This window comes from Psammomys obesus, unplaced genomic scaffold (genome assembly GCF_907164565.1).
Source record: "Psammomys obesus unplaced genomic scaffold, mPsaObe1.curated_primary_1811, whole genome shotgun sequence".
Taxonomy (NCBI): Eukaryota; Metazoa; Chordata; class Mammalia; order Rodentia; family Muridae; genus Psammomys; species Psammomys obesus.
The window spans coordinates 3,375,354-3,387,547 of NW_026588368.1; the positions used below are offsets into that span (position 1 = coordinate 3,375,354).

General features: G+C 41.6%; 1 protein-coding gene across 1 annotated transcript in view; it reads right to left on the minus strand.

The window, feature by feature from the left end:
- The window catches only part of Bms1 (BMS1 ribosome biogenesis factor), a 36,277-nt gene extending 28,774 nt beyond the window's left edge, over positions 1-7,503 (minus strand). The window contains exons 1-8 of the mRNA XM_055604264.1: positions 7,363-7,503; positions 6,446-6,651; positions 5,662-5,852; positions 4,423-4,502; positions 2,291-2,479; positions 1,657-1,799; positions 605-726; positions 99-292 (exon numbers count right to left, since the gene is read on the minus strand). Coding sequence (XP_055460239.1) covers positions 99-292; positions 605-726; positions 1,657-1,799; positions 2,291-2,479; positions 4,423-4,502; positions 5,662-5,852; positions 6,446-6,621 — 1,095 coding nt within the window. The 5' untranslated portion in view covers positions 6,622-6,651; positions 7,363-7,503. The remainder of the gene's footprint in view (positions 1-98; positions 293-604; positions 727-1,656; positions 1,800-2,290; positions 2,480-4,422; positions 4,503-5,661; positions 5,853-6,445; positions 6,652-7,362) is intronic.
- Positions 7,504-12,194: the final 4,691 nt, after the last annotated feature.

Below are 12,194 nucleotides of genomic sequence, written 5' to 3' on the forward strand. Positions count from 1 at the left end.
GAGCAGGACAGACGTCATGCTGACAAAGGTGCCAACAAGTGGGGACTTCGAATCTGGAGAGTATGGCATAAAAACTCAGGGAAGAGACCGGTTGTTACCATCGCCTGGAAGCCATGGCTGCCACCAAGGTCCACATAGACAGCATCCTTGTCATACAGCACACCCCCAACTCCAGAGAGAGGGGCGTAAACCAGCTTCTCCTTCTCATTCAAACAGCGCTTCTTTTGCTGCTCTGGAAGAGCACAGGGGTCTGGGAGAAAACTGACATCGCTGGTGACAAAATCTCCTACGCCTGGAAGACAGAACCCAGGAAGCAACTTGACAAGAAGCCAAGCATTCAAAACACAAGTGTCAACTGTTGGAAAAAATATTCCTGCATGTGAAGGCTTGAGGCAGGACACGGAAAAGGCACTACTAAGCCATGGACCTTGCCAGCTAGACAATACTGCATTCACTCAGCACTTTGGGCAGATGATACATAGCTGAGTTATTTTTTAAACCTCCATAATATGGCTTTGCCTTGTTTGGCAATTCTTTACTGTTTCAGAGGAAAGAACCATTGCAAAAGGTCAATAAATACAGCGTGCTTTATAGAAGAGAGTACCTGGCATGTGAATCTGGCTGTTACTTTTCAGGTAGGCTCCTCGTAAATAACCATAAAGAGACACCTTCCGGTCACACTTGCTGTTTGTGCGGATATCCTCAGGGTTTGTCAAGTCTTCCATCCTAGAAAAGTAAAATACAATCACGTGGCAGAAAGGAGCGTAAGAAGTACTTATACTTCTTTGGCATGCTGACAAGTCTTAATTGTGGGCTGGGAGCACAGCTCAGTGTCCAACACTGCCCAGCACATGAGGCCTGGAGTTTAATCTCAAGCACCATGAAAAAAAGTCTTGCTCCTTAAGCACATCATTTAGAAAACTACAAAATACAGTAATAAGGAAGCATGGTCCACCATCTTCCAGAGGACAGCAGCAGAAACATGACTGCCTCCAACTGGCTCTATGATAATGCATTCCACAAGGCACTTCTAAGGGAAATGATATCTTTATTGTGTCCGGGAAAAACAGAGAACACGTTTAGAAAAAATCTTTATGGAAGAGTTAAGAGTAACCTGCTGGCTGAGGTGTTTCAATTAGCTTAGATTCCTCTAAAGAAGGGTATTATAAGCTGAGAAAACATGAAGAAAAACAAAAGTAATACAGGTGCATGACTGACTGGTGCTCAAGGACACCATCACTGAAGCCTCAAAATCTTCCCATTTTTCTGTTATCTGGTTTATTTAAAAAAAAAAAAAAAAAAAAAAGGCAGGCGGATCTCTGAATTCAAGGCCAGCCTGGTCTATGGAGCAAGTTCCAGGTCAGCCAGGGCTCTACAGAGAAACTCTGTGTTGAAAAAACAAACAAAATAACAGATAAAGAAAAAAGTAAAAACAAGAAACAATGCCAGAGGCTTTGTGCAAACCCTCTCTGCACTGAGCTGCATGCCCAGCCCTTGCCCTCACTGTATATATTTCATAATTATTCACTCTAGAAAGCATTGCATCTTCTAGTGACTGCACCCAACAGGCACTATCACTCATCTTTCTCAATTCTTGAAAAAGTTAAAAAGAAATACACACACCGGGAGGAAAAGAAATTCACACTTGTATTTTACCTGTCTGCCAGGATGTAAGGATGAGAAGTTTGCCATGTGAGAGGCCTGAACTTCATAACTGTAATAAATCGGCCCAGGTTGTGAATCTCTTGGTTCTGATACTCTCCATGTACCATTCCAGAAAGATAGAACAACTTGGCACCCTAAAATAGTAAAAGTGAATGTTAAGTAAACACATGTCAATACTGTAAGAAGCGGGGTCATTACAGGCCATTGTCTTGGCATTTTCAAAGCTGGCTGCCCTCCTCAGGTCTTGTCATGTGTGGGCCTCACAAAGCACACTTCTCTCAGGTAAACACTGGCATCTGTGGAGAAGGCACTGAGATTCCTGAGCAGAAAAAGGACTTTGTGAGCAACTGGCCACAGCAGCATGAGAAAAAGAAAGTACAGGTCCTGGTCCCTAACAAGCAGAACCGTCTGAAGCATCAAGCACACCTGACAGTGCACCCTGCCTCATGTGTGTGCAGAAGTAAACAACATACACCAAGAAGCATCGACAAGACCATGGGAGGAACAGGCTAAGGATTAGAAACACATGCACACAGAGAAGCCTAGAGATTCTGTGAATAGCTCGTCATTCTGGCTACTTTAAATGATTAAATGTGACAGGACCCAATGATACTTTGCTTCTTACCGGGTAGACTTCTGTCCAGAACCTGTGCTTTAACCGTTTCTTTGTCTTCTTGAGTTGCTTGTTATGCTTGAAGGAGTCTAGATGGGTGAGAACTCCCATAATTTTAGGAAAGCCGTGTACTTGACAAATGTTTAGAAACTCAAATGTCTCCATTTCAAACCCAAAGCTGGCATCTATAAGCATTAGCACCTAAAAACAGAACACAATTTCTCACAGAAGCCGTGAAAATACTCCACTCAAAACAAGAATCAGAAAGTTATGGCCCATAGGTCAAATTAATTAAGCCACTCACATGCTTTTTTAAATATTCAAAAGAATGCCACAAAAGGTATCTCCATTAGAACTCATGCTCTCAAGATTACAAAATCATTAGTACTTCAGCCATTTATAACACAAGGTTTAGCAAGCTTATACTACTTTGTACTAAGAGTAACACTTAAATGACCTTCCAATTTAAAAACATATAGACTTAAAATCAGCATAGCTTGATGGGGCTAAAGAGAGACGGCTCAACTTGTTCTTGCAGAGAACCCAGGTTCAATTCCCAGCAACAACAGAGCAGCTAAGAACCATCTGTAACTCCAGTGCCAGAAGATCCAACCACCTCTTCTCACCTCTGTAGGCACCAGGCATTCACATGGTGCACACTCACATGCAAACAAACCACTCATATACATAAAATAAAACAAATAAATCTTACACACACACAATACTGTTATCCTGTCATAACAGGTTATGAGACAGCTAAAAAAAAATAAGTAATGAACACCACGAGTTCCAAAACTCAATTCAGGCTCTTTTTCTTCTGATTAGTACTATATAGACTGTCTATCGAACCCCGATCACTTCACCTTCTCTTAATCACTAAGAATGGAAATTTCACGGAATATACAAGACGCGGTGTGGAGGGGGGCTCATTAATGATCTCACCCAGGCATGAACCCCATGAGCTACAACAATGACGACCTGCCAGACAAGTTATGTCCACCATTCAAATGACCATTGTGGTGCTAAGCAACTGCTTTTTGAATGAATCTGAGGCCTGCTCCACAGAACTCATACCTACCACTGTAAACCTGGTCGAGAGCCTGTGACTGGGAAGGTCACAAGCTCTCAAGGAGAATCTACTACTGGTGTCTTTTTGAAAGGGCACAGTGTCCAGTGTCAGACTGCCTTCTAAACAGGTATGTTTGGCAAGGTATGGTGATGCAGACCGTTCATCCCAGCACCTGGGAGACAGAGGCATGTAATTTGAGGCTAGCTTGGTATATATAACGAGATGTAGGCTAGCACTCAGAGCTCAGAGACCCAGTATCAGCAATCAAAAAAAAAAAAAAAAAACAACAACAACAAAACAGACTGGATTAGTCTGACTCCAGGCCTTTGGCAGAGATCCTTTCTGCAATGAGTGGCAGTTAATACAGATGCACGGCTGCTCACAGCAACTGTGGCTCTAAATAGGTCAACTATATCACTCTATCATCCTCTCCACGGTCAAGAACACTACAGAAGACAGGGTGAAAAGTTAGAAGGTGGGAAGACTGCACTCAAGAACTCACTGCTTCTGTGGTTACCTGGACAAGACAGCCCACCGCCATTCCCTCAGGCATGGGGTTCTACCCGACACCAAGGCTACAGGCAGTTAATGGATGCTGGGGAAGGAAGTCAGTGATAAATTGCCAGTGTCCCAGGAAATAACCCAACTCATATACGCAGCCAGAATTAAACAGTGGGTCAAATAAATCACTAAATAAATAAATATAAAGACACCAGGCAAGGCTGGTGGTGCATACCTTTGATCCTAATAAAACTTACACTTTAAAAAGAAAAAGAAATGGAGATTCTGGCTCATTAAGAATAAAGGGCTTAGCCACGTGTGGTGCACACCTTTAATCCCAGCATTTGGAAGGCAGAGGCAGGTCAGCCTGGTCTACAGAGTGAGTTCCAGGATAGCCAGAGCCACACAGAGAAATCTTGTCTCAAAACAAAGAAAGAAAAATAAATGGCTCATGTCAAAACAAATTACCTAACTGACAGGAGCCTCAATTTCATCATCGGTAAAGTGTACATAATACCTGAATGAGCACATTGGTGACAATGCACTGGGAACCCAGGCCACCCTACTGACTTACCAGATCTGCTACTTTAGCTAGATCAATCATTACATTGATGTCACACCCACATTCGATAATGGTAAGTCTGCGCTTTTTACCTGTAAAGACAAAAACAGTACTTCTAAAGACCTTGAAAATGCCCTAGCCATTAACTCTACAATGATCATGTTTTTAACTGCATCTAGTAAAACACCATGTATCTTCACAGGAAAGTGATGATTTATTTTTATGGCCCAAACTGTCAATTTACTTAACTGATAGGAGGCTCAATTTCATTATAGGTAAAGTACACATAATACCTGAATGAGCACACTGGTGATTATGTGAGCTAAATTTACAGAAAGCTGTTAACATAGTATCAATTCTATCCTGATTTCTTTGCACAGGTCTCTCTTTAGTTTTAAAATATACCAACTGCACCCAGATAAAGATATTTTAAAAGGTACAATTCTAGACAGGGTTCATAATGACCATGATTCTGCTGAGCCACAGGCCACTCTCTTATCTCCACCAAATTTTCCTATACTCTTAATATGGCTAAAAATATCATCAAACCTAATATAACAGAATGTTCATGGAACAGTCATATGTTCCTATACTATTACTATAAGTAAAACCATCCTCAAACCTAACAAACCAGGACGTCATGACACAATAGCTTTCCCTATTAAAATGTAATGATCAAGGATACCCCAAAGATAAAAAAAAAAAAAATACCCTACTCCATCACGAATGTAACAAGGCACTTCAGTTTCTATCATCACCATTTGGAGAATTTGCTTCATTTTCCCTCACTTAAACACACAAATTCTAATCCCAGCATGCTGGAGCCAAAGACTCCAGAGTGCATCTCTGCGAGTTCAGCCTGGTCTATATAGCAAGTTCCAGGAGAACCACAGCCACAGAGAGACCCTGACTCAAAAACAGAAACAAACAAAATTCTCCTCAGAGAATTACACAAATTCTAAGAGCAGCTTTGAGAAGGAAAGCGGACGTGTGCAGTGCACAGGAGCTAACTGACGGGACCAGCTAAACCTTCCCAAGAAGCACACTTGGCAAAGCCAAGCAAGCGGTCAGACTAAGGTGGTGTACACCTACACTGTTACAGCCGAAAAGTTCCCTTTGAAGTTACAGACAACCCAGAAAGAGCAAGTGTGGTCACAGGACATAACAGTGTTGCTACTATACTTTCTGTCTGAGAAAACAACAATCCCTTGGGCAGCAGTTGCCACACCAGCCTATGGCAGCGTTCCCTACCTGACACAATTGTCACAGGGCCTCTGATCTCAGTCAACTTCTGTCTGGTAAAATTCCGAATGAGGCACCGTATCAAAGTGCTCTTCCCAACTTTTGGAGGCCCCATCACCACTACCACTATGGGTGGGGGCTCCAGTGGAGTTCTGTCAACCACCGGGATGTGATGCTTTTTTGTCTTTAAATCCTGAGTCCTATTAGTTTAAGAAAGCAAAACAAAAAGTTTACTTCTAAAACACAAAAGATCTTTTTAAAGTACAGATGTCACAGATAACATATAACATGGATACAATTAACTTTAATTTAATTGGTAACACCTACCCCTCCCATCCAAAAATTACTCTTCAGTAAAGATAAAACAGGTGACCAAGAAATAAAGTCAATAATCAAATACATCATAAATGGGAGTGATTTGACTTTAACTACAGCTTTCTACTAGTTTACATTAAATAAAAAATATAAGGGGGGGGCATACCACCAGCTCCCTTATTGCCATAGAGGTATTTAAAGTTTAAGAAATTTTTGACAACTATATTTTAGGAATTCTTTCCTCTTGATCAAGGAAAAGGAAAAAAAAAAAAAAAAAAAAGAAAAAAAGGATGGATTAAAGAAAAAAAAAAAAAAAAGGCAAAGGGCAGATGTTGGAGGCAAATTCGTCTTTGAGTTCTGACATTTTAGGAAAAGCAGCATGGTACGCCTATGTCCTCCAGACCTGAATTAGACCCCCAAGGCCAAGTGTCACCTGTGAGAAGCTCCTACTAATTAGCAAAATGAAAGCTAAACGTACCTGTGAAAGGAACGAGCCATCCGCACAGCAGACTGAACTGCAAAGGCTTTGGGATTTCTCTTCCTGGCATCCTCTTCATCTCCAAGCTGTAGATTCTGCAGATGCCGTTTCTTTTTCTTCTCAGCTTTAGGCCCACTGTGCTTCTTTCTGTGTTTCTTATGATCCTTGGCCTCCATGGTGGCTATCTATCAACTACAAGTCTTAACCTACATGAAACAGGGTAGCATGGTGGTGGGAATATAATACAATCAGGGCAAAATGGGGGTTCGGGGGGTAGTGACTTTCATTTACTTATTTATGAAATGATGATGTATTTGTTCTCCGAATAGAGGTAGAAAATGCTTAGCCATTATCTTCAAATTAATGTCTCTTTCTTATGTAATAAAGTAGAAGAGTTAGCGGCACCAACATTTTCGCTTTTTGTTATGTTTTAATGTATCTTAAAGCTATCGGCAGTATTCATTTTTGTAATGACAGAAATATACTCTATGGTTCCCAATTCTGTTAACTGCACGTGGATACAGAGAATTTCAAACGTACCTTGGGAAACTGAAAAACAATCTTAAATTTTCATTAATTTTAAACTTACGAAGCCACACGTGCCTAACTATACTGGACGACTCAGGCCTGGCCTCTCACTGAATTAATCAACGAAGGGACTTTTTAATGTAAACGAAAACCAACATCAGAACAGTGCTGGACAGAACCCGTCTCGCAGTAATCGGAGGAAGCACACACCCGCCACACACAGACACACACACACCTGTGTTCTCTTTCTGCTGAGAAAAGCACACCCAAACAGAGCTGGCTAGTCCCTCCCTGATGGAGGCATCCTCCCCACTACTCAGGGTCGGGCACTGCACGAACCCACTCCCCCGCCCTCCACGGAGCCCCTCTCCGGCAGTTAGGAAACTTGCCTTCCAGGCCAGACGCTTGGGAGCAGCCTGTCGGGAAGCTTGAGGACAGACCTCCCCCGGAACCCGACAGACAGCGGTCGGCCACGGGGATCGCGAAAGCGCTCAGGCTCACGGCAGCAACTGCTCAGTCCGCGACCACGACACCGGAAACGGAAGTTGTCCTTCGCACTCGCCCGTCGTAGGGAAACCAGAAACTGGAGAGGAAGAGACCCGGGGACGGACTACTTTTCCAGGGGAAAGCCGGAAGTAGGCGCTTGATTGGCTGAGGGAGTGCGCAGGCGCACTGGCAGGTTTGGCTGCGGCTGCCCCTCAGGCACGACTCCGGCAAGGGGATGCTGCGCGCGTTGCGAGGATCCGCGCGGCGCTGTGGCCTGGCCGGCTTATTTGAGTCCTGGAGGAAAGCCGGAAGAGCCCCTGAGTCACCGTCAGTCCCGACTTGAAAACTGAATCCTACTGCCCTGGGCTCGTCCTACCACTGTTTGGGGTCCTTTCGCTCGTTGTTACAGATGCCAGCTGAGTCCGTAGATTCTTCAGCTCTCGACTGCCCTCTTGTGCCAGGACCGACGGCAGGGACAAACCGTGTTTTTGTGTGCTCCTTGACAAGGCTTTTTCTCAAGAGACGTTTTTGCTTGCCATTTTCTTTCTGCTCAGCCTTGCATTTCCAGGAATCCGTTCAATTCCAGCTGAGAAAAAGCCCTCAGATCCCAAGTCCCGGTTATTTTTGTTGGCAACGAGCAAAAGAAACTTATTCTAAGTACTAGCATTTTGTTTTCAGGCTCCATTTAATCATAGGGAGAAGCTAAATTCAGGGTCCCAGGTCCTAGGGGAACTGGGCACTTCCTGATAGTTGAACATCTTCTATTATAAAGAAACAGTTGTCTGAGTCCAGATATCTTCTGGGACAACTTGTAAGAAAACAGTTGTCTGAGTCCAAACACCTCAAGGACAGCTCCAGCTAGCTGGCAGGATCAAATAAATTCATGTTCCCAGGCCCAGGAACCTACTCCTATCCTGGTTGATGGAAATTCCCTTGCTCAACCCCTTGTGTCAAAATATGATTGGACGATGCTACAGGGCCTCCCACTCCCCCTTTTGTGTTCCCATCCTTTAAAAATGTTGTAGAATCTCCCTTGGAGGATGCAGTTCAGATCCTGAACTGGCTACCTCCCTAAGCTCAGAAAATAAAGCTTTCATTCTAAGCTTCTATATCTGGAGTGAGTTTTCTCCGCTTCTACCCAGAACCCAACAATTTTCTACAGCTATGCCAGACTCAAAACTCAGCCCTCATCTCAAAGAGAAAAAGAAATCGGTTATTCTTGCACCAAATATGAGTGACTGCGGCCTGAGAATACGGATTCAGGTTCCCACCAAATAACATATCCATGCAAAACATAACTCTTACCTCAAATAATGGGGCAAGAAGAGGGAGTCAGGTTGCCTCAAACTCCCCAATTTTGAGCCTTTTACTATCAATACAAAACAACTGTAAAGGTTTATATGGAAATTAGGAAACAAAATCAAAGGTTTAGTAATTTATAGTTTGTAAGTTCTGTACTCCTCTCTTCTGTCATTTGACCATCATTCAGCAACCATTATCCCGGCCTTCCTGCTCACCCCACAACAATGCCCCAATTTCTGCAGGAAGTACTTACAGAAAAGACCACATTGCCCTTTACCATCATCAAATTCTTTGAGGCTATTGTGAATAGTAGAGTATCCATGATATCTTTCTCTGCATATCTGTTGTTGGTATGTAGAAAGGTTATTGATTTTTCTAAGTTGATTGTAACCCAACAATTTGCTGAAATTGTTGACTATTTCTAGAACTTTTCTAGTTTTTAGAATTTTTGGGAACTCTTCCGTGTACCATGTCTGTAAATAAGGAGAAGTTGATTTTTCTTTTCCTATTTGTATGCCTTTAGTTTCCTTCTCTTGTCTTGCAGCTAGTGTTTCAAGTACAATATTGAAAAGAAGTGGGGATAGAGGACAGTCTTGTCTCACTTCTGATTTTAATGAGATTGCTTCACATTCCCCCCACACATACCCCTTAGGATGATTTTGGCTGTGGATTTCTCATCTATAGCCTTTATTATGTTGTATTTCCACTCTAATACTATTCTCTAAGACTTTAATCATGAAGACATGTTGGGTTTTATCAAAGTTTTTTTCTGCATCTATTGAGATTAACATGTGATTTTGTAGGTTCACTTATTACATGTTGACAATCTGGGATAAAAGCAACTTGCTCTTTTTGTTATATACCAGTATTCTGCTTGCAAATATTTTATTGAAGATTTTTAAATTTGTGTTCTTCAGGGATATTGGTCTTAAGTTTTCCTACTGTTGTGTCTTTTCCTAGTTTAGGAATTAGAGTAATACTGGCTTCACAGAAGGAATTTGGAGTGCTTCTCCTATTTCTGATTTTTGAATAAGGTAGTTAAGTATTAGCTATAGATCTTCCCAGAGAGTTCTACTATGAGGCCATCTAGGCCTGGGATTCTTTTAGTCAGCAGGTCTTTCATTGCTGTTTCAGTCTCCTTGTTCTCTGGGTCTGCTCAGGTTGTTGATCACTTCTTGGTTTAACTTTGGTGGTTTAGATGGACCTAGAAATTTGTCCATTTCTTTTAGAGGTACAACTGAGTACAAGTTTTTTATAGTATTTGCTTATAATACAATGAATTTCTTTGTATCTGTTGTAATGTTTTCCTATTAATTTCTGATTGTTAATTTGGGTTCTCTCTCTCTCTCTCTCTCTCTCTCTCTCGGATATTTGGGACAAAGTTCTGTTGATTTTATTTACCTTCTTAAAGAACCAGATCTTAGAATTGGTAATTCTTTGTATTGTTTTCCATTTCATTAATTTTTCATTTTAAAATAAGCTGTATGTAACCCTGGCTGGCCTAGATTCCTCTATGTGGACCGGGCCTTCCTCAAACTCAAGAGATCTGCCTGCCTCTGCCTTTCAAGTGCTGGGATTAAAGATGTGTGCCACCACACATGGCTCTGCTCTGATTTCATTATTGGTCTTGCTGTCTATGGGATTTGGGTTTGATTTATTTTTTCCTTTCAGATTTCTTAAGTTGCATCATTGAGTCATTTATTTGTTCATTTTCTGGATTCTTAATGTAGGCACTTTGAGCTATAAATTTCCCTTGCAGAAATGCTTTTAGTGTGTCCCAGAGATTTTGTTGTGTTCTTATTTTCATTTAATCCCACAAATTTATTTCTTAATTTCCTTTTTAGCCCATTCACCATTCAATAGAGAGCTGTTTAGTGCTCACAAGGTTCTAGAGATTTGTTTGCTGTCAAATTTAAGTGTTATTGCACTGTGGCCATACAGGATACATGAAGTTATTTCAACTTTTCTGAATTTGTTAACCTTTATTTTGTTCCATAATGTCCAATTTGAAGAAGTTTCCATTTTCTGCTCAATATAATGCATATTCTTTGTTGTTTCAGTGGAATATTCTGTAGATGTCCATTAAGTCCATTTGATGTAGCATGCCATTTAATTCTGATCTTTCTGTGTTTATATTTCATCCAGATATTCTGTCTACTGGAGAATTAGGGGTTCCAAAATGACCTGCTACTAATGGGTTGAGGTTACCGACGTTTGGTCATCCTTCAATGAAGCCTTTTTAATGAGGCCCATTTGTTTTCCCTAAGATCGAGCTATCCCTCTGATAACTTTTCCTATTTTGATTTTTTTTATGCATTTAAAATCACATCCTTTGCAAATGTACCTTATGTGTGCAGAGCTGACTTTGAATAGACTGCAGGACAAATGTTTTTGTGTTTGTTTTTGACACAACTCTTGGAATGCCATAAACTTATCCACCAAGAGCACTGAAAGCCATCTATGGTGAGTTCTAACTGGGTTGTTTTGGAACATACGATCACTCAAACTCTTCCAGTTGGGATAAGGGCCTACTCTGTGATCACCTGGATAGGATCTGTTACTAACAAACTAATTATTTGCGGGGGAGGGGGCGGTGTTGGTCAACTTGATAAAATGCCTCCATCAAAGTGCTCTGTAGGGAAGTACAGGGGGCATTTTCTTGGTTGATAGTTGATGTGGGAGGACCCAGACCACTGTGAGTGTTGCCAACCCTGGACTCGTGGCCCTGGAGTATATAAGAGAGCATGCTCAGCAAGCCACGGAGAGCAAGGCAGTAGTTAGTGCTCCCCTTACACTGGCTTCTGCTTTATTTCCTGCCTCAATCTCCTGATCTGACTTCCCTTAGACTGTAACTGGGATGTGAGACAAATAAACCCTTTTCCTACCCTAGTTGCTTCTTAGTAGTATTTTATCACACAGTAAAAGGAAATAGGGACAAAGATGTTGAAGAGTTGCATTCAGCATTATTAAAGCAATAGCCACAACTTGATGTTTAAAATATAATGCCATAGCTAATAAATAAGAAAAGGGGTGGACTGGTTAAAAAAAGTTCAGCGACATGTCACTAATTTATAGGGGGAAAAGCAGGGATGCTTACTTCACATATAACAAGGAACATCACAGAGATACGCTGTCAAATATGCAATTTAACATAATGCCTGACTTAAACATGTCAAAAGATAGGCATACCTGCTCTAGAACTCATTTTCAAAGGAAAATTACTCATAGCAAATTTTATTCATATGAAGCACGACACAGAAAATATGTTTCAATTAGTATAATAACTTTATTTCCATTACTAATGGTTTGGGAATTTACAGAAATGAACACCCCCCGCCAAGCTGCTTATTCCACATTTTTGCTCCCCAGTGTCTCCCTCCACCCTTCTCTGGGCTCACCTGCAGATGCACCTGGTTGGGTTCTTCAAAACAGG